General features: G+C 43.1%; 1 protein-coding gene and 1 long non-coding RNA gene across 2 annotated transcripts; both read left to right on the top strand.

Moving 5' to 3' along the window:
* Window positions 1-157: 157 nt before the first annotated feature.
* Window positions 158-26,221, top strand: khsrp.L (KH-type splicing regulatory protein L homeolog; the record flags this gene model as incomplete). The annotated part of the gene is given in 22 exon segments (NM_001127858.1): window positions 158-185; window positions 1,470-1,478; window positions 1,481-1,639; window positions 7,256-7,349; window positions 8,551-8,613; window positions 12,229-12,265; window positions 13,280-13,332; window positions 13,414-13,485; window positions 13,633-13,690; window positions 14,303-14,474; window positions 15,098-15,196; window positions 16,985-17,098; window positions 18,735-18,837; window positions 20,853-20,953; window positions 21,070-21,211; window positions 21,298-21,458; window positions 22,192-22,301; window positions 22,412-22,512; window positions 22,609-22,809; window positions 23,504-23,575; window positions 25,239-25,429; window positions 25,593-26,221. Coding segments are annotated over 22 exon segments (2,149 nt in total), but the record flags the coding sequence as incomplete, so codon positions are not given.
* LOC121401645 lies at window positions 2,415-4,571 on the top strand. Its single transcript, XR_005966416.1, has 2 exons — window positions 2,415-4,123; window positions 4,245-4,571. It is a non-coding gene; the product is annotated as an uncharacterized LOC121401645 (long non-coding RNA).
* Window positions 26,222-27,677: the final 1,456 nt, after the last annotated feature.

Below are 27,677 nucleotides of genomic sequence, written 5' to 3'. Positions count from 1 at the left end.
CACATTAGGGCACAGAAAAAAACTTTGGCTGGTTTCCAAATTACAAACCAGCCAAAGGTCCAAAAAGTAGCCCAAAGTCGTACCTTGGCTAGTTTGTACTTTCAAAACCCGCCTGGGCTTTAATTTAGTAGCCAAATTTGGATGGAAACCTGCCAACCTGGCAACCCTACCGAGGCCATACCACCCAGTTGTCCTTTTTTTGTGAGACAGTCCTGATTTTGGCTCATACTCGTACTGAAATGTCTGGCATTTCTCTTTGATCGCCTGCACTGAGGCCAGAAAAAGATACAAAGTTTATGAAACTGATTTGGCTTTTGGCAGAAAGCCCAGAATACCCAGTGCCTTTACTTAGATACAATTGTAACTAAAATAAGCAAAGATACAATTGTAACTAAGATAAACAAAGATACAATTGTAACTAATAAGATAAGCAAAGATACAATTGTAACTAATAAGATAAGCAAAGATACAATTGTAACTAAGATAAACAAAGATACAATTGTAACTAATAAGATAAGCAAAGATACAATTGTAACTAATAAGATAAGCAAAGATACAATTGTAACTAAGATAAACAAAGATACAATTGTAACTAATAAGATAAGCAAAGATACAATTGTAACTAATAAGATAAGTAAAGATACAATTGTAAGTAACAAGATAAGCAGCTCTCTTGGGAGAACTCTGACTTGCAGCTTAAAAGCAATTTCGCCTTCATTTGCAAAACTGTAACAACACATAAAACATGTCTCTAAAACCCCCAGAAAGTTCAAACTTTCCATAACCTGCCAGATTTAGTCAAATTGACCAATTTAAAGGGTGTCATAAAAAGGCTGTATTGTCAGATATTTTTGTCCTTCTTTCCATTTTTAAAATATTGGGAGGCAGCCCCATCTACACTCACTGCCCAGGGGTCCCAGATGAGCAAGATTTAGTGTTTATTCTTATCTGCTGGATCGGCCATATTGGTTGCCATAGTAACGTGGCACAATGAGACACCGCCCACGGACAGCAATGAGAAAGCGGTCTAATAGTCTTTGAATCCGGTAAAATGCTTAGATTACCGCTAAACACGAAAGCCCGGTATTATAAGGCGACTACAAATACCGCTGTATTACGGTACTTTGCCAATGTAAAGGCAGCAGCTGCGAGTGGAGGCCTGTGGTGCCAGTTTGTTCTTTGCAGCCAATCCAGTGAATAAAACAAATAATAGCTCCGCCTTTTGGCACTTACACACAAAGGATTGGTCTTACGGCACGCCAATTACCACCGTGTTCTGCACTGAATGGCTAGTGCGAGTCTCAATCAGCGCCTTCCCACCCACTTGTCTTTGTTCCCTACGACGCAGTGCTTCCTCTTGTTCTAGGCCTCCGGTGGGTGTCAGTCAGTTTTGCCCAAGCACCGCCCCGACTCTGCAGTTGGCTGGCTGCAAAACATCTCGGCGCCGTGGTTGGTTTTTACCATTGTCGCTCAGCGCTCTTCGTTCTCCTCCTTCTTTTCCCAGGGTGCTTTGCTTGCCGCGGCCTTGTTCGCGCCTTCAGCCCGCGGAGGAGCCGCTGCCGCCATGTCAGACTATCCCGGAGCCCAGTCCGGGAACCGCAAGGACGCGTTTGCCGATGCTGTACAGAGGGCCCGCCAGGTAAGAACAAAAACAGAAGGAGCGTCTGGAAAGGAGAGCGGAACCCTCAGTAAAAGTGCGGCCCGTGTGTGCAACGCCTGCTTGAGTTCCCGGCACTTGTGGGGCTTGTGTTTTGTGCCGGCAATTGGTCGCGCGTATCCAGCCCGGGGCCCTTCATCTGCTCCTCAGCCGGCGGTGCCTGGAACTCGGGAGCGGTGGCTGCTGGGAATTGTAGTTTCATAGCAGCTGGAGAGTAGGGAGGTGCTGATCATATACTGGTGTGTTTAGTAGCGGCTCATGTCTCGCTACAGTGCAGGGAGCTCGGGGAGGGCCCATGGCTTTGTGTACAGTGACTTTTAATAGGGGCTTATTCTCTTGTACACTGGAGGCTGGGCTTGTGTTCTGCAGGGGCACAGAGCTTGGCTATTATAGGGGGCCCAGGGCTTGGCTATTATAGGCGGCCCAGGGCTTGGCTATTATAGGGGGCCCAGGGCTTGGCTATTATAGGGGGCCCGGGGCTTGGCTATTATAGGGGGCCCAGGGCTTGGCTATTATAGGGGGCCCGGGGCTTGGCTATTATAGGGGGCCCGGGGCTTGGCTATTATAGGGGGCCCGGGGCTTGGCTATTATAGGGGGCCCGGGGCTTGGCTATTATAGGGGGCCCGGGGCTTGGCTATTATAGGGGGCCCGGGGCTTGGCTATTATAGGGGGCCCGGGGCTTGGCTATTATAGGGGGCCCGGGGCTTGGCTATTATAGGGGGCCCGGGGCTTGGCTATTATAGGGGGCCCGGGGCTTGGCTATTATAGGGGGCCGGGGCTTGGCTATTATAGGGGGCCCGGGGCTTGGCTATTATAGGGGGCCCAGGGCTTGGCTATTATAGGGGGCCCAGGGCTTGGCTATTATAGGGGGCCCGGGGCTTGGCTATTATAGGGGCCGAAAGAGAAATTTGCCAGTGCTCGATTTGCCTTTAAAAAATAATTACAAAAAATGAGATGTTAGTACCATACTTTGGCCAAAATATGTAAGCTCACGTGCCACGTCAAGGCCCCTCAATGTATGATCAAATTGAGCGCTGGCAAACTTTCTCTTTGTTTACAAATATTGGCTTTTTATCGTTTTTGACAGCTGGTCAACTCCAGAATGTGGGTCAGTCCGAGCGCTTGGACAATGTTGTCTACGGCAGCTGGTCAACACCACAGCGTGAATTAGACCGAGTGCTGGCGATTTCTTTCTGTGTTTTGTTTACATATTATAGGGGCCCGCGGCTTGGCTATTATAGGGGCCCGCGGCTTGGCTATTATAGGGGCCCGCGGCTTGGCTATTATAGGGGCCCGCGCTTGGCTATTATAGGGGCCCGCGGCTTGGCTATTATAGGGGCCCGCGGCTTGGCTATTATAGGGGCCCGCGGCTTGGCTATTATAGGGGCCCGCGGCTTGGCTATTATAGGGGCCCGCGGCTTGGCTATTATAGGGGCCCGCGGCTTGGCTATTATAGGGGGCCCAGGGCTTGGCTATTATAGGGGGCCCAGGGCTTGGCTATTATAGGGGGCCCAGGGCTTGGCTATTATAGGGGGCCCAGGGCTTGGCTATTATAGGGGGCCCGCGGCTTGGCTATTATAGGGGGCCCGCGGCTTGGCTATTATAGGGGGCCCAGGGCTTGGCTATTATAGGGGGCCCGCGGCTTGGCTATTATAGGGGGCCCGCGGCTTGGCTATTATAGGGGGCCCGCGGCTTGGCTATTATAGGGGCCCGCGGCTTGGCTATTATAGGGGCCCGCGGCTTGGCTATTATAGGGGCCCGCGGCTTGGCTATTATAGGGGCCCGCGGCTTGGCTATTATAGGGGCCCGCGGCTTGGCTATTATAGGGGTGTGGCTATGGACCTCTGGCTTTTATTCTGCACGAGGCTTGGGTGGGAAGCTATGGTTGTGTACATTGCAGGGGGTGCGGATATGGGGGCTTTTTGCTTTATATGGAGTGGGGGGGTTGGGTGTTGGTATAGAAGAGTGCAGTGGACTGCATAGTGGGCCATGTTTTTGTACAGGGCATGGGGTTTAGGTCTGAGGGGTAACTTTTGATGTGGGTAGTTGGCTTCTAAGTGAATCCTTATTTTGTGGCATTTTTAACCCCCTTCTGGTGACCTACAAGAATGTTTTGGTGCAAACCCCTAATCCTTGAAGGGCTGGTCAGCAAGTGAACAATAGCGCCCCCTCAGTGATCCCTGCATGTTCCCTGGCCTGAGAGCTGAAACCTTTCTGAAGGGGTTGTGTAAATGTTCCTTTATCTGAAGTAGTTGCCCAACAACCTGTAGATCTCTGGAGCTTTGTTTTGTGCTGCTTCAGACCTTCGATTAGCAGCTTTGCTATATCCCGTATACATTACCCCTGCTAACGTGTTCGCACTCGGGAATTGTCTTGGGCAGGAGCGGAAATATTGGGCAGGAATAAAAGCTGCTCAGTTTGGGTTTCCTGCATTGAGTCCTGTCCCAGGAGAGTTCTGGAACACAGGTGAGACAGTTGGTACAGTTATTCTGAGCAAGTTCTATTTTAACTGCCAACGGGAGCTCCTATTGGTGGATATTTTCCTTATTGCATAGAGTTGCTTTACATTCTCACTATTCGTCCGCAGACTTGCTGCTCCGTCCTGGGAGTATTAATGAGGGTGTGAGGCCCTATGCTGGCTCTCATGGTGCCTTGCTCTAATGTAAATCCCAGGATAGAGGTGCCTGATAATCACTAAAGCGGTCTGTCTATTTATTGTATATGATGCCTGGTGTGTACTGAGGGGCAATCCACCTTTCCAAGTGCCCCTGCGTGAGTATTTCCACTCAAAAGATATTGCATAAAACAGCTCATATGTAAAACCCTGCTTCATGTAAATAAACCATTTTCATAATAATATGCTTTTCTAGTAGTATGTGTCATTGGGTAATCCTAAATAGAAAACTGCATTTTTTTTTAAAAAAAAAAAAAGGGCCTCCCCCTGGGATCCTACAATTCACGGTGCACACAAACAAACTAAACATGTTAGGTCACATGAGCCAATTAACAGACAGAGTTGTCTTTTGCTTCCACACTTCTTCATGTTACAGTTAGTGCTGCAGTATTTCTGGTCAGGTGATCTCTTCCTGTTACAGTTAGTGCTGCAGTATTTCTGGTCAGGTGATCTCTTCCTGTTCCAGTTAGAGCTGCAGTATTTCTGGTCAGGTGATCTCTTCCTGTTAGAGTTGCAGTATTTCTGGTCAGGTGATCTCTTCCTGTTACAGTTAGAGCTGCAGTATTTCTGGTCAGGTGATCTCTGAGGCAGCACACAGACCATCACGAAATGGGGGTTCAAGGCAAGAGATGTAAAAAGGCAAGATTTACTTAAATATATATTCCAGTTTAAGATTCTTTAATATGCTGCTTAGTTTGATATGAACTGTTGCTCAAGTATTTATTATGGGGGTATAGCTCTCCTTTAAACATTTAGGTCCACTGTTCATATTTACACCCTGAAACTATATATTTATACACATATATACACACACACACACACACACTGAACCCCCATTTTAAATTTTTCAGGGGACCAGAAAAAATTGAGCTTTCGGGGTTGGCTCAACGTTTCTTAGCCACACAGGGCTCTATGTCAGGAGAGAATAACAAACTATAATAAATATATATATATATTCGTTTTTATTCCCGCCACACTGTGTATTTATATCCGTGTTTGAGTTATTTTTGTCACTTTGAGAAAGGCTGTTGTCTCAGCCGAACGTCAGCATCTATTCACAATAAATCTTCTTTGTTAAAGAATAAGTCCTGCGGGTGCGATCTTTTCTATACCTAATATATATATATATATATATATATATATATATATATATATATATATATATATATATATATATATATATATATATATATATATATATATAATACACAAAAGCCATGAATATCATGTAAATTATATCCTTATAAACGGTGAGTAGTGATGTCATCAGTTATAAACGGTGAGTAGTGATGTCATTTCTGTCACATGACTCACTAAAATTTGTGTATTATAATAAATAAAGTACCCCCGGTTGTAAAATATGAGGATATTAGAAGTTACCTCGGAGTTCCATGACCTGTATAAAAACACTCGGCCTTCGGCCTCGTACTTTTATATGGTCATGAAACTCCTCGGTAACTTATAATATCCTTATATTTTACAAGAGGGGCTACTTTATTCACTATATATATATACACTTTGCCCTGTTGCAGCAGCTAAGGGTAACAAATGGAACACCATCAGTGTTCCACCTATAAAGGCTTGTCTTGTTGCCCTTTTTCTTTGCATCAAGCTCTACAGTTCGTAGTGAATTATAAGAGAAAATAGGTGCCTGTGTATAAAGATGATCGTAAATAACATTGACCATCTGTCTGGTTGCTGTGGTCAGGCCACATAGCAACCATGAGGCTGAATAGAAATGCTAATGATGTGCAAAATACAATTTTGAGGCCTGCTGCATAAACATGTTCAGTAGAATAAAACAGACAAGTTTCCCTTTTAGGCTAATGTCACCCGGGGCTAATTGACTTCCATTGCAGACAGATGTAGTCAACCCCCCCCTCTCTTAATTGCATCTTATCACTTTACAGCGATCCTTGGGGACCATATTGAGTAAAGCAGGCAGCTAGACAAAGGGATTAGTGCAGAAATGTTGCCGGATATATTTTGGCATTCTGTACCCACCCTGGCCAAACACAGCCCTCCTATCACAAGGCTTGGAATATTGCTCTTCTAGAGAAGCTCAAGTGTTAAGCTCCCCATAGACGCAAAGATTTTTCTTGCCGAACGACCGTTTAGCGAAGTCCGATCAATCCTTCGAAATTATCGTGAAGTTAGTGGGATTCGAATGATCGTACATCTAAGGGTAAGGTCACACTGGGCCTTTTGGGGAGATTTGGTCGCCTGGCGACTAATTGCCTCATCTTTGCAGCGACAAATCTTCCCAAACACCTTCCCTGACTCTGCGCCGACTAAAATGGAAAACCGCCGACGCTAATAACACGGATGATTCGTTTTGCGAAGTTTCCCCGTGAGGCAACTTCGGAAAACGAGGGTTTGTGATTAGCGCCAGCGTTTTTTCATTTTAGCCGGCGAAGGTGTTTGGGGAGATTGGTCGCCGCAAAGACGAGGCGATTAGTCACCAGGCGACCAAATCTCCCCAAAACGCCCTGTGTGACCTTACCCTTACGATTTTTCGTCCGACATCTGTCAGAAAATTGATCGGCCTGGTTAAAAAATCTTTATCGGTCCCAGTGCAATCTATCTATGTTTGCAGGGCCAACCCTTTGTTTTCCTGGCAAATGGTCTTTTTAGTTGATGGACAATTCGAACGATCGTTTAGAGATAATCGTTGTTTCACGATGACGATCGGATCTTTTAAAAAAAATCTTTACAATCTATGGCCAGCTTTAGGCTGCTTCAGTAAGTTCAGTATGAGGCAAATGTAGTTTTTAGGGTTTCATTTCTCTTTTAAATGGTGGCTTGGGTCGTCGCTCTTGTTGTGTGATCTATGAACAGCTGGGGAGGGTTTATGTGATTGTGCCACACTCATGCAAGATCGGATCCACAGCCATTTGATATCGCCGTTTCGCTTTTCCCTACAGATTGCCGCAAAGATCGGAGGCGATGCCACCGGTGGTGTGAACAACACCCCAGATTTCAACTACGGAGGGCAGAAAAGGCAGTTAGATGATGGGGGTAAGCTGTGCAAGATCATGTGCATCGGTCCTATATGGGATCCGTTATCCAGAAAGCTCCAAATTACAGGAAGGCCGTCTCCCATTGACTCCATTTTATCCAAATAATCCAAATTAAAAATGATTCCCCTTTTCTCTGTAATAATAAAACAGTAGTTTGTACTTAATCCCAACGAAGTTATAATTTGATTTTAATTTAAAGCACACCCAGCCTATTTAGTGTTTACATCATTTTCTAGTAGACTTATGGTATAGAGATCCAAATTACGGAATCCATTATCCGGCAACCCTAAGTCCCAAACATTCTGGATAACAGGTCCCATACCTGTATAACATTCCGTGGTGCAACTAGATCACGTGCGATTCCCTTATTCTGGCGCCCCAATGGCTTACCATGCAGTGCACCAATGCAGCATTGCACTCGTGCATCGCCCACTGCAAAAAACGAGCTCTGCTTAAAGGAACAGTAACACCACAAAATGAAAGTTTTAAAGTAATGAAAATATAATGCAGTGTTGTCCTGCACTGGTAAAACTGATCTGTTCAGAAACTACTATAGTTCATATAAACAAGCTGCTGAGTAGCCATGTTGGAAATTGAAAAAAGGCTATATGGCACAGGTTAAATATTGGATAACAGATAACACCATTATGTTCTACAGAGCTTATCTGCTGTGTAACCTGAGCCTTTTCTTCTTTGAATGGCTGCCCCCATTGCTACACAGCAGCTTGTTTATATAAACTATAGTAGTACTTATCTGTTATCTACTGTGTATCCTGTGCTTGAATGGCTGCCCCCATGGCTACACAGCAGCTTGTTTATATAAACTATAGTAGTACTTATCTGTTATCTACTGTGTATCCTGTGCTTGAATGGCTGCCCCCATGGCTACACAGCAGCTTGTTTATATAAACTATAGTAGTACTTATCTGTTATCTACTGTGTATCCTGTGCTTGAATGACTGCCCCCATGGCTACACAGCAGCTTGTTTATATAAACTATAGTAGTGTTTCTGAAGCAAACACATCAGTTTTACCAGTGCAGGGCAACACTGCATTATATTGATATTACTTTAAAACATTTATTTGTTGATGTTCCTTTAATGTGTCACTGCACTGTTGCACATTCACCCCTGTAATCGGTAAATGAAGGTGTCTTTGTCTTCGGCTTCATATTATAAGTCATTACTTATTTATTCTAGATGTGTTTGGTTTTCCTTCTCCAGACCAGCCAGAGTGTAAGAAACTGGCAACCCAACCCGACCGTAAGTAGCCAAAGCTTGCTTTTTAGGATATTATTACATGCTAGTAGCACTTAAAGGGGTGCTTCACCTTTAAGTTAACTTTTAGTATGTGATAGAAATAGGGATGCACTAAATCCACTATTTTGGATTCGGCTAAACCTTCAAACCATTTGCGAAAGAATTGGCCAAATACCGAATTCTAATTTGCAAAGGGGAAGGGAAAACATTTTTTACTTCCTTGTTTTGCGACAGTCATGTCATTTCCCTCCCGCTCCTAATTTGCATATACAATTGGCAATTGGATTGGCCAGGCAGAAGGATTCAGCTGAATCGGAATTCTACTGAAAAAGGCAGAATCCCGAACTGAATCCTGGATTCTGTGCATCTCTAGATAGAATAAACAATTCTAAGCAACTTTTCAATTGGTCTTGGTTATTTTTTTATTTTTTTTTTCAAGTTTATACATCGCCTTCTTTTGACTCTTTCCAGCTTTCAAATAGGGGTCACCGACCTCATTTAAAAAACAAATGCTCTGCAAGTCTACTAATTTATTGTTATTGCAAATTTTTATTACTCCTCTTTCAATTCAGGCTTGTCCTATTCATATTCTAGTGTCTCGTTCAAATCAATGCATGGTTGCTAGGGTAATTTGGATCCTAGCAACCAGATTGGTGAAATTGCAAACTGGAGAGCCGCTGAATAAACGGCTAAATAACTCAAAAAACACAAATAGTAAAAAATGGAAACCTAATGCAAATTGTCTCTGAATATCACGCTCTACATGATACTAAATGTTAGTTTAGAAAGGTGTGCAAGCAACTATACACCTTTGCTCAGCAGGGCCCGTCAAAAATACTGTAGAACCCTGATTTTATGTTTTCCAGATGACCTCCGAATGAGGTAACATAGGCAAAAGAGAAAAATGCATGGGACTGGGAGAATATTCCATCCTTTCCGGGGAAATGTCAAATTGGGTTTCTACTATATGTATTGCTGGTTCTTTTAATAAAAAAAATGTAGCTGCATAGTATTGGGTTGAAAAGGCTCAGTGCTGCCTGTGATATTCTGCTGCTGTTGAGAAGCACGCTTTAGGGTAGGACCGGCGCAATCTGAAACGCTGCGACAACGCATGCGACGGAAATAAGGTAAGTGAATGCATTGTTGGATGACGTAGCAATGTGGATCCGACGTGAGATGACGTCGGATCAACGTTGCGACTTCATCCGACAATGCATTCACTTACCTTATTTCCATTGCAGCGCGTCGGATCGTTCCAAAAACATCCATGTAGTCCTACGCTTTGGGTCAGGGCACACGCTCAGATTCTGGGATATCAGTCTCCCGACGACAAATCTCCTTTGGTGCGACTAATCTCCCCGAACTGCCTCGCCGGCTAGAATGTAAATCGCCGGCGGGATGTCACTCGAATTGCTTCATTTTCTGAGTTTCCTCGCAGTTCAAAGAGATTAATCGCCCCGAAGAAGAGATTTGTCGCCAGACGACTAATCTCCCCGAATCTGCCCTGACCCTTAGGGGTTGTACGAAATACTCAAGCAGATCACACAAAGGGAGTCCTTTATCAACACTGGGCAAATTTGACCATGGGCAGTAACCCGTAGCAACCAGTGACTGACAGTTATCAGCCAGCTGCTGATAACTAAGTGAATGCAACAAATTGCCATGAGTTACTGCCCATGGGCAAATTTCCCCAATATTGCTAAATGACCCCCTCCTCAATCTGATCTTACAGGGCTGATTTAATTCTGTTGCTAAATGTGCTGCTATGTGAGCTGCCGTTTATTTCAATTCAAACCCAAAATAAAAATGTGCCTAATAAGAAAAAAAAAAAACTAAGCTACTTTCCAACATTTATTACAAATTTTCAGAGTTATTTGTAAAAACAATTGCTGTTGAAAGCAGCTGGCTGTTACTTATTAATTAGTCGCAAAAGTCTTTGTTCTCCAGGTCTGTTAAAGGGGTTGTTCACCTTCCAACACTTTTTGGTCTCAAATAGATCACCAGAAATAAAGACTTTTTCCAATGACTTTCTAGTTTCTATGTCTGACCGTTTTTCTTATATTGAAGTGTAAAGTCTAATTTTTCACCTTCTAAAGCAGCTCTGGGGGGGGGTCACCGACCCTCTAAACTGTTCTCAATGGATACATGTAGTTGATACATTTCTTATCTTTGTCCCTGCTGAGCAGAATCTCTGGGTTTCATTACAGACAGCTGTTAGACTTGATACAATAGTTGCTGATACTCCAGAGATGCTGCTGAGAAATGGATCAGCTTAGGCTAAGATTACGACACGCTGCGACAAAACGCACCCTATTTTTGACAAGTCGCAAGCGTTTTGTCGCAGCGTGTCTGATCGCAACACAATCACTACTGTAGTCCTAGCCTAAATGTATCGGAATTAGAGTCTGCACCTGAATTACTGAGCTGCCCGACTCAGACATCAGAGGGATTTTAAACTTAGATTTTGTAAAAATGATAAATGGAAAGTATTTGAAAAAAATTTTTATTTCTGGGAAACAATCTGAAAACAACTGAACTGAAAGTGTTTGGAAGCTGAACAACCCCTTTAAAGGGGTTGTTCACCTACAAGCACTTTTTTTTCTGTTCAATTGTTTTCAGAGTTTTCACCATTCACCATTGGGTTTTTTTCAATTACTTTTACACTTTATTAACTTTTTCTTAAGTTTACAGTTTAATGTTAGTGTCTGGTGTTTGAGCCTGGAAGCTCAGTAATTCAGGTGTGGATTCTGAGCTGTTACAATTTTTGTAACATTTAGTTGACACATTTAGTTGATTTCTCAGCAGCATCTCTGCAACTATTGTATCAAGTCTAACAGCTGCCTGTAATGAAACTCAGAGATTCTGCTCAGCAGGGACAAAGATAAGAAATGGATCAACTAAATGTATCAATTTAGATCAGTTATAGGGTCGGCGACCCCCCCCCAGCTGCTTTACAAGGTGAAAAATTCTTTATGGAAAAGGGTCACACGTAGAAAATAGAAAGTACCCAGTGATCTATCTGAAACCAACCCAACTGAAAAAAGTGTTGGACGGTGAACAATCCCTTTAATCAGCTGCTTGTCTTACATTGTATCAGTCTGAGCCACCAGGGCAGAGAATAGATCAAACACTGCTTTCAGTGGCAATACTTGTAGAAATAACTTAGAAACCATTTTGTAATAAACATATATTGCAAAGTTGCTTAAAATTGTGTTTTATTACAAAATTGTTTGGGTTGATGTTCCCTTTAATTATATATTGGGCGTATATCTGTCCCTTAGCTCTGGTAATTGACAGCAGCCCAGAGTGTGTGCTGTGCATCAACAGGGGAACATTTTTTGGGCAACTACTGGGGGCATCTTTAGGAACACAGATCTTCCCCCTTGATCAAGTGCTGTGGTGGCCATGGGCTACTACAGGAACCCTGAAACATAATTGTGTAGCTTTCCTAGCTGCATTCTAGCCTCTAAACTTTCATTTTAATGTTTTAGAGAGTGAGCCATATTTTGCTCTCCCATGTGGATAGATACATGTTACCTAAATTGAAGATAAATGTTGTTTACTAAGGCGTTGAAGCATAGGAGAAGTCTTACCTATGTGTATTTCCTCTTTTTATAGCAAACCCCCCTCAGCTTGCTCCAGTCCACCCTCCAAGGTAAGTACTTAAAGGGATTCTTTGATGGTTTTTTTTATTTTTAGTTCTAAATTACGCTGCAAATAATTCACTTTACCATATAAAATTTAATTCCTGAACCAGCAAGTGTGGTTTTTTTTTTTTTTTTTTTTTAGTTGTAATATTGGTGTGTAGGTGCATCTCGGGTCATGTGTTTTCAGAAAGAGCCAGCACTTTAGGATGGAACTGCTTTCTGGCAGGCTGTTTCTCCTACTCAATGTAACTGAATGTGTCACAGTGGGACCTGGATTTTACTATTGAGTGCTGTTCTAAAGGTGGCCATAGACCGAGATTCGCTTGTATGGCCACTTTGAAGTGGGCAATATTGGGCTGATCCGATTATGGGCCCTACGGCCCAATGATTGGATCATAATGCATCCGATATGGGTGGTCGGATCGTGGGACCGCATACACACACAGATACGCCCGCGATCCAACTGGGTTTTTTAACCTGCCGGATCGAGATCTTTTGGTTAGATATAGATCGGCAAAGCCCGTTGGATGGCCCCACACATGGGCCAATAAGCTTCCGACTCAGTTTGTCAGCACCTTTTTATCAGCCCGTGTATGAGGGGCCTTTAGATCTAACAGGCAGCTGTTATTTTGGGTTAGGGAGCTGTTATCTGCTTGCCTTCCCCTTGTTCTGTTGTTAGGCTGCTGGGGGGCAAAGGGAGGGGTGATAACAATCCAACTTGCAGTAACGAGTGACTGAGGTTTATCAGAGCACAAGTCACATGACTGGGGCAGCTGGGAAACTGACAATATGTCTAGCCCCATGTCAGATTTCAAAATTAAACAAAAAAAAAATCTGTTTGCTCTTTTGAGAAATGGATTTCAGTGCAGAATTCTGCTGGAGCAGCACTATTAACTGATGAATTTTTAAAACAAACAAAATATTTTTTCCCCATGACAGTATCCCAATACGTGTTTTATATCCACTGTGTGTTTCACCCTCAAATAAACTTGTTTTAATCCCACGGACGTGCCATTTTCCAGGTCGTCTTCCATGACAGAGGAGTATCGCGTTCCAGATGGCATGGTGGGACTCAGTAAGTAGACTCTTAATACATATTGCTCACAATGAGTGCTGATCAGGTGGCATTTTTGGTCAACATTTCCTTTCTTTTCAGTTATTGGTCGCGGAGGAGAACAGATCAACAAGATTCAGCAGGAGTCTGGGTGCAAAGTACAGATATCTCCAGGTGAGAAGTTGTGCTGTTACACGCTACATGTTTAATACAGGGTATAAAAGAGTGTTTTGGGAGGTTCGACCTCCTAAGAGTGGATTTTGATAGCGATTCTTCGGAAAGGAGCGAAAACATTGACCTCTTCTTGCCTTTGATTTGCAGACAGTGGTGGGATGCCTGAGCGGGTCGTTTCCTTGACTGGATCTCCTGATGCTGTACAGTGAGTATCTCTTTAGGCCAACACAAGTGTAAGCATAAAGCCTAAAGTTTCAGCTTGTCAATAGCAGCAATGATCCAGGACTTCAAACTTGTCACAGGGGGTCACCATCTTGGAAAGTGTCTGTGACACTCACATGCTCAGTGGGCTCTGATTGGCTGTTGAGAAGCTAAGCTTAGGGCTCGTCACTAATTATCCAGCAGAAAATGAGCTTCCCTGGCTGTAATATAAGCTGATGCTACAGGTTTGCTGATTATTCAATTCTGATGCTAATTGCACTGGTTTCTGTGCTGCCATGTAGTAATTATCTGTATTAATTACTAATCAGCCTTATATTGTGACATTTCTATTCTATGTGTACTGTATATTGTGAGTGGGTCCCTAAGCTCAGTAAGTGACAGCAGCACTGAGCATGTGCAGTGAATCAGCAGAAAAGAAGATGGGGAGCTACTGGGGCATCTTTGGAGTCACAGATCTTAACTGCTAAAGGGCTGTAGTTGCCTTGGGCTGGTACAGAAACCCAAAACATAATGTACAAAATCTCTAGCTATTTCTTTAGTTAGGCTTTAGTTCTCCTTTAAGTGTCTTTTTCTGAGTAGTTCTCTTTATGTCTAGGAATGCTAAGATGCTGCTGGACGACATTGTTGCCAGAGGTCGAGGGGGTCCTCCTAGCCAATTCCACGACAGCTCCAATGGGCAAAATGGTTCCTTACAGGAGATCATGATCCCTGCTGGCAAAGCTGGACTGATCATTGGGAAAGGTGGAGAAACCATAAAACAGTTACAGGTGAGTTGAAAGGGCAAGACACTATACGCCCTTGGGTGTTGCTTCCTCTAAAATTAATATAGTTATAACAGCATTCTAACATGAAAACCTAAAGTAGCCCACCGGTCCGGTTTTTACCCAGACAGCCTGGTTTTTGGAAGGGCTGCCAAGGAAATCTGAACAGGACATTGACGTGAATGACATGGCGATCGGCCAATCGCCATGTCATCAGTCCCGCCCCTGATGTCACCTGCCCCGCCTCCCCATGTCAACAACCTGGCCGGTTTCGCAAGAAAACAAAAAAGGTGGCAACCCTAACCTAAAGCCCTCTTGCATCACCTTCACTTCTTTGTGACTTCACTTTGTGGCGTGCACTGCCCTATTCATTACTGGTATGTCTAGATCAAATATATCTGTTGAATAAGTAGTGGTATGGCACTTCCCAGTCTAGTGTATGCTTGAAAATAATTCATGTAAGTAAAGTGCCCTGCATTATAGAGTGCAAGCTCTGATGGCAGGTCCCTCTGACCTCATGTTTGTTTCTATCGTCACACTGTTTGTATTATCCCCAGTGCAATGTACAGTGCTTCCTAAATTATGTATAATAGGTGTGGCGGCTTCATACTTTGCCTTTTTTTTCACAGGAAAGAGCTGGCGTCAAAATGATTCTGATACAGGATGGATCACAAAATACCAACATGGATAAGCCACTTCGTATAGTGGGAGAACCTTTCAAAGTGCAGGTAATTAGGGTTTCTCTGGTCCCTGTTTTAAATGAGGGGTGGGCATGTCGTAACAGTACCTGCCAGAAGCACAATAGGAGGTGGACAGCCAATCACAACCCTGCAGTCACACAAGCACACAGGCTTCAGTTCCCTATCAGGTCCTGCTAGCTGCTGATTGGTTCCTGTCCTACAGTGCAGTGAGCTGAGAGCCGCGACTCCTCTGCACAGCCTAGGAAAGGAGGAAGCAGGAAGTTGAACAGATGGGCAGGGCTAGTAGGGTTTTTGCAAAAATGTTCAATAAAGTAACCAGAAACTCTATTTTTCAAGAACATTCCTTCTATATCTAAATGTTAAATGCACCGACACATTCTTTTTTTTTTACATATGTCTCCTTTAAACGGGTTGTGCACCTTTAAAGGAACAGCAGTGTAAAAATTAAAAACTGGGTAAATAGGCTGTGCAAAATAAAAAATGTATGTAATATAGTTAGTTAGGCAAAAATGTAATGTATAAAGGCTGGAGTGACTGGATGTGTAACATAATAGCCAGAACACTACTTCCTGCTTTTCAGCTCTCTAACTCTGAGTTAGTCAGTGACTATAAGGGGAGCCACATGGGACATAACTGTTCAGTGAGTTTGTAATTGATCCTCAGCATTCAGCCCAGATTCAAAAGCAACAGTTATGACCCATGTGGCCCTCCTCAAGTCTCTGATTGGTTAATGCCTGTTAACCAATCAGTGGAAACCAAGAGAGCTGAAAAGCAGGAAGTAGTGTTCTGGCTATTATGTTACACATCCAGTCACTCCAGCCTTTATACATTATATTTTTGGCTGACTAACTATTAGAAACATTTTTTATTTTGCACAGCCTATCTATTTACCTAGTTTTGATTTTTACACTGAACAATTCCTTTAAATTAACACTTAGTATAATGTAGAGAGTGAAATTTTAAATTTTGTGTTTTTTGTTTAGTTTTTTATTCAGCAGCTCTCCAGTTTGCAATTTCAGCCATCTGGTTGCTAGGGTCCAAATTACCCTAGCAACCATGCATTGTTTTGAATAAGAGACTGGAATTATTAATAGGGGAGGCCTGAATAGAAAGAAGAGTAATAACAAGAGCAGATTTATCAAAGGTCGGATTTCCAATTCATGTGAATTTCTTTTTACTCTAACAAATTCGAATATACTCGAAAATTCGAACGAGAGGTTGTTTAAGAAAAAAATTGAACGTCCAAAACTCAAATCGAATTCAACTAAACTTCTCTGAAAAAAACCAGCTATTGCCAGCTTCAAATGAGACACTCGACCCTTTCCATTGACTTCTACATGAACTCGGCAGGTTTTAGTTGTCGAATTGTTCCCAGGGTCAAGGTTTGATAAATCTGAAAACTTGAATTTTCGATAATTCGAATTTACTATTTGACTTTTAATCTGCCCCAGAGAAGTTATTAGATGGGCTCAATGGACCCCCCCCCCCCCAATTTGAAAGCTGGAAAGAGTGAGACGATAAAGGCAAATTCATAAACTATAAAAAGTAAAATGAAGGCAAATCGAAAAGTTGCTTAGAAATAACCATTCTGTAACATACTGAAGGTTAATTTAAAGTGAACCACCCCAACAAAACAAAATTCCTGTATCACGTGCATTTTATAGTCCTGGTAATGTTATATGGTTCTGTTAAAGTGAATTAAAACAGAATTGATCCTATACATGAAGGAAAGAAGCGGTTTGTCCCAGTGTCACATCTTGCACTGGGCACATTGATTAACTTATTTTAACCTTCCTTTTTTTTCTGGTACAACAGCAAGCCTGTGAAATGGTGATGGATCTTCTAAAGGAGAGGGACCAGGCTAACTTTGACAGAAATGAGTATGGTTCACGCGGTGGAGGAGGAGGAGGAGGTGGTGGTGGTATTGATGTAAGTAGAAGACTTTCTTGCTCTATGTAATGGCCAGGGGAGGCTGAATGTTTCATTCTTAGAAAATTAAAGCCACGCTAACACCAAAAATAGAAGAGGTTTTACTTCTTACGTAGGAAGATAAGGAGGTATAAAAATATTCATTGATTTTTACAGAACTGTAGAATAAAAACCTTACATGAGACAAATATACTTGTTGGTGCCAAGGCTTATGCAAGTCCAGGTTAAAGGGGTTCACCTTCCAAACACTTTTTTTTTTTTTTTTTCCAGTTTTTAGATTGTTGACCAGAAATTAAGGCACCCAATCCACTATTTTGGATTCAGCCGAACCCCCGAATTCTTTGAGAAAGATTTGGTCGAATACCTAACCAAATATAAATTTGCATAGGCAAATTGGGGGTGGGAAGGGGAAAACATTTTCTGCTTCCTTGTTTTGTGACACAGAATTTCGTTCCTCATCCCTAATTTGCATATGCAGTTTCGGCCGGGCTGAATCCTGCTGAAAAATGCAGAATCTCGAACCAAATACTGGAATTGGTGCATCCCTACCAGAAATAAATAATATATATTTTTAAACTTTCTATTTTGTGACTATCCTCTAATACTGAAGTTTAAACTTTCATTTTTCACCTTCTTCTGTCTTCCTAAAGCAGCTCTGGGAGGGGGGGGTCGCCAACTCTGTAAACTGATCTAATCTGATACATTTAGTTGATACATTTCTTATCTTTGTCCCTGCTGAGCAGAATCCCTGGGTTTCATTAAAGGCAGATGTTAGACTTGATACAATAGTTACTAATGATCCCCCCACACAGGCTGCTGAGAAATGTAGCAAATTGTATTAATTAGTTGCCAAACCTCAGACCGGAACATTAAAGGGGAACTCCACACAAACATAACTTAAGCTTTTTGAAAAGTGAACATAATTTTCAAGCAACTTTGCAATGTACATTAATTAAAAAAAACATGCAGACTTTTTCAAGATTTTTAATGGTTTCTGACCGTTCCATAAGCTTAGCCCCCATGCGCTCTTTCTGACCTGGCTGACTACGTTGCTGAGCTGTCTGACTACTGTTACTTTGTATCAACAGCCATCTGTCCTCAGCCTGCATCCTCCAAATCCCACAATTCCCTGCACATGTGATTTCAATAAGGAAAGGAACATCCCAGTGCAATGCATTGTGGGTTATGTAGTTCCTGCATGCTGTCTGTAAGCTGTGGAGAAGTTGTTACAATTTGTAAGTGTTTAGTCCCTCCTTCCCTGCCAGGATTTCAAATGATGCAGAAAGAGAAGAACTGTTAAACAGCTGGATTTCAGCATAAAAATGGCATTTATTCATACTTTTTGAAGAAACAGGTAACTGTGATGGGTAAATTTGGGGTTTCTGTGTTAAGTGGGCCTCTTTATCAAAGTTTGGAAGTCGGAGTTCCCCTTTAAACTTATCTTTAGGATAAACGGTATGGCAATTGAAAAAAAGTCTATTTCTGGTGAACAATCTGAAAACCACTGAACTGAAAAAAGTGTTTGGAAGCTGAACCACTCCCTTTAAACAGATAAAAACTTTAAATGGAAAAACCATATTAATTTTATGGACTTTGTGGTCTTTCTTTTAAAATCGTATGTTACTTGTTCCTGCAGGTACCTGTCCCCCGACACTCGGTTGGAGTTGTTATAGGACGCAGTGGGGATATGATTAAGAAGATTCAGAATGATGCTGGTGTCAGGATACAGTTCAAACAAGGTAAGGATCAGATATCTGGCAGCTCGGAGCTGTATGCTGATGACTCCACAATCTATTAGGGAGACCCCATTAAGAGGATGGTTTACCTTTTAGGTAACTTTTAGTATGTTAAAATTCAGTTCTAGGCAGCTTTTCAATTTTTCATTATTTTTTAGTTATTTGCATTTCTCTTTTGACTCTTTGCAGCTTTTAAATGGGCGTCGCTGACCCCATCTAAAAAATAAATAAGGCTACAAATTTATTGTTATTTTTAATTAGTCCTCTTTATATTCAGGCCTCTCCTATTCATATTCCAGTCTCTTATTCAAATCAATGCATGGTTGCTAGGGCAATGTGGACCCTAGCAACCGGATTGATGAAATTACAAACTCTAGAGCTGCTGCATAAAAAGCTAAATTACTTGAAAACCAATTACAAATTGTCGCTGAATCACTCTCTCCATCATCCTAAAAGTTCTCAAAGGTGAACAAACCCTTTAAATCTTCTGTCTTTGACCGATAGATTTGATTATTTTTCAGGACTGGCTGCTAAGCAATGTTCCCTCTAGTTTCCTCTAGGCTGTGTGCGCAAAATTTAATTATTTTTTAACCATGTCCAAAAAAAAGTGTGGTCATATAAAAATAAGTACAACATATTTGAGTGCTGACATCAAAAAGCCAAGAGTCGTTAGTGCCAAGTAATTTTAATAGTTGACACCGACTTGGGGCCCCTCTGGTTCAATTTAAAGATCATTCCCAGTAGTAGATCAGTTAACCTCTTAGGAACTGGGAGTAAAAAAAAAAAAAAACACTAACTGATTTAACTTTTGAATTGAAAGCTTTTATTAAGAAATTACTTACCAATTCTCTGCATGCGACAGGGCGACGATCCATCGTGCGGCGCTCAATTTTTCCTCCCTGGCTATCTCATATAGAAGCCAGGGAGGAGAAACCGAGCGCCGCACAATGGATCGTCACTGTTTCTGAGCGCATGCAGAGAATCGGTAAGTCATTTCTTTTTAAAAAGCTTTCAATTTAAAAGTTAAAACTGTTGGTGTTTTTTATTTATTTAAAAAAAAATGTTACTGGTCCTTTAAGCCCATTGAGTAGAATACAACTTATAAAGAGGATACCCCTTCCCAAACGAACATATATTCTCCTCCAAGCTCCCCTTATAATTAAACATTTTTCCTTACTTAACTAGATACAATGTTTAGGGCTCTTACCCTTGACTGAGTCCAAATACCCTTATCCCGAAGTAGTGCCCGGGAGTAGTAGTTTTCCCTAGGATATTCTTAAGGTGGCCATACACGGGCCGATAAAAGCTGCCGACAGACCGTGTCGGCAGCTTATTGGCCCGTGTATGGGGCCCCCGACGGGCTTCCCCGATCGAGATCTGGCCGAAAGTCGGCCAGATCTCGATCGGATGGGATTAAAAATCCCGTCGGATCGCGGCCGCATCTGTTCGTTGATGCGGTCCCGCGATCCGACCGCCCGTTTGGCGAACGCTAGGATCCGATCGTTGGGCCCTAGGGCCCACGATCGGATCAGCCCGATATTGCCCACCTCAAGGTGGGCATATCGGAGGGAGATCCGCTCGTTTGGCGACATCGCCAAACGAGCGGATCTATCCGTGTATGGCCACCTTTATACAGATATGGGACCTGTTATCCAGCATGGTCAGGGCCTGGGGTGTTCCAGATAACTGATACTTCCGTAATTTAGATCTCCATACCTTGTCTACCCGAACATCATGTAAACATTAAATAAACCCAATAGGCTGGTTTTGCTTCCAATAAGGATTAATTATATCTTAGTTGGGATCAAGTACAAGCTACTGTTTTATTATTACACAGAAAAAGGAAATCATTTTTAAGAATTTGGATAATTTACGTGATTGGAAATTTCTGGATAATGGGTTTCCGGAAAACTGATCCAATACCTGTACTGTATTTTAGCCCAACTAAGATTGTTGCTGTACTCGAATGTGTTCATGCAGGGTATTGTATTATTGTATTATAACTTTCTCACCTTCAGATGACGGGACAGGTCCTGACAAAATTGCTCACATCATGGGCCCCCCAGACAGGTGTGAGCACGCAGCAAGGATTATCGGCGATCTCCTTCAGAGTTTAAGGGTAAGTGCAGTAGGACTTCATATGGTTGTGTTTGTGAGAATGACCCGCATTAGTTCTTCTAGGTCAGACCCTATGCGGGCCGTATGGTTTTTAAACTTGTATCTTATTGTCTTCAGACTGGTCCCCCTGGTCCTCCGGGTCCTGGAATGCCTCCAGGTGGCAGAGGAAGGGGTCGAGGGCAGGGTCCTTGGGGTCCTCCTGGTGGTGAAATGACATTCTCTATACCCACTCACAAGTGTGGACTGGTGATTGGAAGAGGTAAGCCCCCCCCCTCTTTATTGGCTATTTAAAGAACTATGAAATCGGAAAAAGGGGTCCTCTGTTTAACTGTTAAAATATGTCAGGTGGGGAAAATGTGAAGGCAATTAATCAGCAAACTGGAGCATTTGTCGAGATCTCCAGGCAGCCGCCGCCGAACGGAGACCCCAATTTCAAGATGTTTACCATTAGAGGCAACCCCCAGCAGATCGACCACGCCAAGCAGCTGATTGAGGAGAAGATTGAGGTAATGAGAGCAGCGGCATTTTATTTGCCTTCCGAGATGGGTTTCGAATTGTGCTTTGGGTGTAGGTTCTGTTTGTTCCAAAATAAATCTTTGCCATTTCAACGGCTTGCTCAGCTCGCTGGCCCAAGTATATTTGCAAAGACTGAGGTGATGAGACATACAGCTGCAGGAGACTGGACACGAGTAGGGATTCTGTCATGATTTTTATGGTGTTTTTATTTTTAAATGACACTGTTTACACTGCAAATAATCCACTCTACAATATAAAATTTCATTCCTGACTCAACAAGTGTATTTAGTTGTAATATTGGTGTGTAGGTGCATCTCAGGTCATTTTGCCTCTTCATGTGCTTTCAGAAAGAGTGTCTCAGTGGGACCTGGATTTTTACTTTTGAGTGTTGTTCTTAGATCTACCAGGCAGCTGTTATCTTGTGTTAGGGAGCTGCTATCTGGTTACCTTCCCATTGTTCTGTTGTTAGGCTGCTGGGGGGAGGGCGGTGATATCACTCCAACTTGCAGTAAAGAGTGACTGAAGTTGCAAAGTCTGAGGTGATTATCAGGTGCAGGAGACCAGACAAGGAGTAGGGTGAACCCCCCTTAAAGTGACAAGGGGAGAGCACTGTGTCAATTATTAGTGTGGAATTATTAGGGCAGACCTCTTCCGTTATTCCTGTATAATGGGCATTATTTGTGCACTGATGCTATACTAAATGGCAACTTTATTTCTTTACAGGGCCCTCTTTGTCCAATTGGACCCGGCCCACCCGGTCCAGGCCCAGCAGGTCCCATGGGACCATATAACCCCGGCCCCTACCAGCCTGGACCTCCAGGAGCCCCTCCACAGTAAGTATAGGCTTACAAACTGCTGTGTAGGAAGATTCTCATACTGGAAGCTGTAGTTCTGCTACATGTTGCTGATACCCTCAGACTGACTTTAATTGCTTATCTTTCAGCCAAGGACCCCCTCCTCCTCCTCCACCTCATCAGTACCCTCCTCAAGGCTGGGGAAGCACATACCCCCAGTGGGGCCAACCTCCAGCACCTCACGACCCCTGTAAGTGTTGTTTTCTCTGTGTGCGACTGTATGTTTATTATAGGCCCTTTGTCTCTCTTAGGTTTTCATTGTACTTCTCTGATTTCCCCTTTGCAGCAAAACCACCTGCTCCCACAGATCCCAGTGCTGCATGGGCTGCTTACTACTCTCACTACTACCAGCAGCCCCCTGCTCCAGTCCCAGGGCAGCCCCCTGCTGTTCCTGTACCTCCACCTCAAGGAGAACCCCCAATACAGCCCCCGCCGGCCAGCCAGCCTGACTACACAAAGGCCTGGGAAGAATATTACAAGAAAATGGGTGAGTTTCTTATAGGTGCAGCTATACGAAATGCTTCTGCATATCTCTTAAAGGGGATCTTTCGCAAAATTTAAAAACTTAATATACAGTCAAGATTTCCATCAGAGCTGGTTATTAAGAGAGAGCACCTAGGTTAAGGGTTAACCCCCTACAGGATGTATTAGACCTAACAGTCAATCAAAAACTGACTCCACCTACTGAAGGAAGACAGAATGAATCAGGTTGCTCAGAGGGGGAGAGTGTATAGTAACTATTATTTCATAAATGGTACAGAATATTTGATTGTATTTAGAAAGTTTCTTATTCCAGCAAGATGAGTCTTATATTCAATTTTCATTTTCACGATAGATCCCCTTTAAGGACCGGTATCCTAAAAAAATGAAAGCATTTTCTATGCATTTAAATTAGATCTATTGTTATCCTTTACTAGTACAAACTCGAATATAGTGCTCACATGTATATTGCTGATACGATTCTGTAAAATACAAAGAATTTAATAGGTAACTAGGGATACACGGGAGCAGGTGTCATCTATGGATTTCCATAATGATAGAATAAAAACTATTTTCAGTTCACGGTTATTGCTGCTCCTTTAGTCATTTCGAATATCTGAAGGCCTTGTGTTTCCAGTCTAATGTGAATATTCAGAGGGCCGACAGAGAAGACCCTGATCTTGTATCCTCTTTTATAATAGGTCAGCAAACTCCACAGCCAGCGGGACAGCCAGACTACACAAAAGCCTGGGAGGAATATTACAAGAAGCAAGGTGAGCTCAGAGGGGGGTGTTGGGTGGGTGGGCTTTGTTATGCACAGTTCTACACAAATGTAATGCTTTAAAGGAACAGTTCAGTATAAAAATAAAAACTGGGGAAATAGATAGGCTGTGCAAAATAAAAAATGTATCTAATATAGTTAGTTAGGCAAAAATGTAATGTATAAAGGCTGTAGTGATTGGATGTCTAACATAATAGCCAGAACACTACTTCCTGCTTTTCAGCTCTCTAACTCTGAGTTAGTCGGTGACTATACGGGGGGGGGGCACATGGGACATAACTGTTCAGTGAGTTTGTAATTGATCCTCAGCATTCAGCTCAGATTCAAAAGTAACAGTTATGACCCATGTGCCCCCCTCAAGTCTCTGATTGGTTAATGCCTGGTAACCAATCGGTGGAAACAAAGAGAGCTGAAAAGCAGGAAGTAGTGTTCTGGCTATTATGTAGGAATGCACCGAATCCACAATTCTGGATTCAGCCGAACACTTGAATCCTTCACGAAAGATTCAGCTGAATACCGAACCGAATCCGCATATGCAAATTAGGAGTGGGAAGGGGAAAACATTTTTACTTCCTTGTTTTGTGACAGTCCTGTGGTCTCCCTCCCCGACCGTAATTTGCACATGCAAAATTGGATTTGTTCCGGCTGGGCAGAAGGATTCCGGAACCGAATCCTGGATTTGGTGCATCCCTACAACCTACTTCGGTTACACATCCAGTCACTCCAGCCTTTATACATTACATTTTTGGCTAACTAACTATACTAGAAACTTTTTTATTTTGCACACCTATTTATTTACCTAGTTTTTATTTTTACACTGAACTGTTCCTTTAAATATGAATCTTGGTCTGTGGGTTCAAGGGGTCTCTGACCTGTTCTTGGTTCTCTTCATATAGTTTAAATGCTTTTATTTTGTCCTCTTTCCTTTGCACTGATGTAACCTGTAGAAGCATAACACAGTTAAATAGGAGAAGCGCAGAAGGTGCAGTTGTTGTCATTGTTTGGCATTGGTCCTTCAACACACGGAGAGACATCAGCCGTCTTCTCTTTACACTTTAGTCTGGTGCAATCGGATTGTCCCATTGTAGAAATGCCCAAAGCAACCCTTGCTGCCTCCAACTCACTGACCTAAATAGGTTCACTCCTGGGAGAGAGAGAGAGAGACTAATCTCCCCCAACTGCCTTCCAGACGGCTAGAATGTAAAATCGAGTGGGCGACTTCAGAAAACTAAGCTCTCAGAGTGCCAACCCGCCGGTGATTTTACATTCTAGCCGCCTCGAAGGCAATTCACACAGATTAGCCGCCTTGAAGAGATTTGTCGCCGGGCGACTAATCTCCCAGAATCTGACAGTGTCTCTCTGCCCTTATAGTGAGCATGCAAATTCCTGTTGCACGGAGCAATGCTTTGGGGTGGTGGCTGGGCGGAGCAATGCTTTGGGGTGGTGGCTGGGCGGAGCAATGCTTTGGGGTGGTGGCTGGGCGGAGCAATGCTTTGGGGTGGTGGCTGGGCGGAGCAATGCTTTGGGGTGGTGGCTGGGTGGAGCAATGCTTTGGGGTGGTGGCGGCAGCTGGGCGGAGCAATGTTTAGTTTATAAAAGGAGAAAGTCGCTGAATGCTTCAGCAGCAGAACTTTACCGTTTTGTCTCATTTACAGCAGTCGCTCAGGCAGTAGCCAATCCAGGAGCACCAGCAGTGGTGGCAGCAGCAGCAACGGCGGCTCCACCTGCAGCACAGCCAGATTATAGCGCAGCATGGGCAGAATATTACCGACAACAAGCAGCATATTACGGACAGGCACCAGGAGCTCCTCCCACACAGCCCCCACCCGCACAGCCGGGGCCGCAGGTACTCAATAGCGGTTTGTGCCATAGCCATTAACATAGCCAAGTTATGCAAAGCTTCTCACACTGCAGACTTTCCTGGTGAGCTGCATGTAGTCAGAACCAACAGTGCAGAAAGTTTGAGCTTGTGTCTTGTTTCCTCATTCTGATCTGGTTTCCTCTTGCAGGCCCAATGAATGTCGCTCTCCCCTCACCCGCTGCCAGTCTGATGAAGAGAGTCCCTCTGCTGCTGCCCATCTAACAGTGGGGAGAAGTCGTTTGAAGAGTCGTCTAGTCGTTTTTATTTTTTTAGGACCCGCCCTCTCCTCCACTTCACCCAGGATGTCCTCTTCCAAAAACAATACACAAGCCCCTCCCCCCGGAGGCCTGTTCTGTGCAAAAGCAGGTGTAGCAATTAGGACTAATCTTGAGAGCAACCCCCAAAACTCTTGCCTCAATTTTCTCTCCCCCAGCAAAGACACGGTTTAATTCACTGGGACCGTCCTGTGAGTAATATATATTATTTTTTTTTTACGTAAAGGTTACCTCCCATTGTCCCTGTGCTTTTAGTTGAACATTCCCTGGTATCGCCCCCCCATGCTGCCTGCTGCTCCCTCCCCTATGGCTGGGGATCCATGAAGGCTGCAGCTCCCTCCCCAGTGGCTTTGGAGGGGGGGGGTGATGGAGTCAGCTGGTCCGTCTCACAGCTGGGGGGGTCGTGATGTGTTTTTTGTCTGTTCAGAGACATGGAAACTGTACGCCGAGTTTTTACTTTTTATTGCCTGTTTTTAACTTCACAATAAACCAATGAGAAAACTCCCAGCTTCCATGTTACTTTTCTCTCCAGGTTTTAATTTATTTTTTTTAATTTTTTTTTTGATGCTCTTTTTAAATCCCTTTTTATTTAATTTTTTTTTTTTTTGTGATAAATACCTGTTAATAAAGTTTCTCGTGATGAATACTTTGCCATGTGTGTTTCGGAAAAATCTAGGGGGAATCATGCGTTCTCCAGTCTATAGAATTAGTCCCTCCTTCCCTGCCAGGATTTCAAAGGATGCAGAAAGAGAAGAACTGTTACACAGCTGGATTTCAGTATAGAAAATGCCATGTATTCATACTTATTGGAGAATCGGGTAACTCTGATGGGATTATTAGGGGTTTCTGTGTTATGTGGCCTCTTTATCAAATTTTGGTTCCCCTTTAATGTATTCCTTAATATCTTGGAATTAAAATAAATAATAAATGTACATTGCAAAATGTTTAGAATAGCCCCCTTGTCCATTTTACATTTACTTATTTTTAAGGTTTACTTATCCTTTAAGCCCAGGGATCATAAGCTTTGAACTTGAAGTCCCCTCCACTTTGCCATGAATCTGTACCTTGCCCACCAGATGGAAGTGATGGATCCTAGGACTGGGAATTCCCACTGCTTCAACATGAACAGGGGGGCAAGGGAGGGTGTTCGATTATTCTCAGCCTTGGAAACGTTCCCTGTGACTGTCATGGGTTTTCTACAATCTGTGTCTTTGCCAGGGAAAGCCTTGCATTTTTTAATGTTCAAAAACACAGATGGCCTAGTTGCCCTTTAACTTTCTTCCATCCATATTAAATGGGGGGGCGGGGTTTATTTCAACCAATGTACAATCAGAATTCACTACCAGTGCTGCTGCATTTTCTACATGACAATGAGGGGATGTAGAATTTAGTTTCCAATGTATGTGGCTGCTGAGTCCAACACTTTAATGACAGTATAAATAGTAGGAGGGACTGAATAGAAAGATGAGAAAAAAGGAATAAATTTGAGCCAACACTGAGCTGCGGAGGTCTGGCCCTCATTTGAGAGCTGAAAGGAGGCAAAACAGAAACTTTTTTTTTTTAATGAAGACCAATTGAAATGTTGCCAAGAATAGGCAATTGTATTACAAAGTTAAAGCTGGTGTTCACTTTTAAACAACTTTAAAGGAGAAGGAAAGGTTAAAACTAAGTAAGCCTTATCAGAAAGGTCCATCTAAATATACCAGTAAACCCCCCAAGTAATGTTGCTCTGAGTCCTCTGTCAAAAGAAATACTGCATTTCTTTCCTTCTATTGTGTACTCATGGGCTTCTGTATCAGACTTCCTGTTTTCATCTTAAACCTCATTGCCCTGGGCAAGAGCATGCTCAGTTTGCTCCTCTTCCCCCCCTCCCTTCTCTACTGTAATCTGAGCCCAGAGCAGGGAGAGACTCGGGCAGGAAGTGATGTCACACCATGTTAATACTGCAGCTCCTATCC

The sequence above is a fragment of the Xenopus laevis genome, chromosome 3L, assembly GCF_017654675.1.
Source record: "Xenopus laevis strain J_2021 chromosome 3L, Xenopus_laevis_v10.1, whole genome shotgun sequence".
NCBI classification, from domain to species: Eukaryota; Metazoa; Chordata; class Amphibia; order Anura; family Pipidae; genus Xenopus; species Xenopus laevis.
Note: the sequence above shows the minus strand (reverse complement) of the source record. Positions and strands in the feature narration are given on the sequence as shown.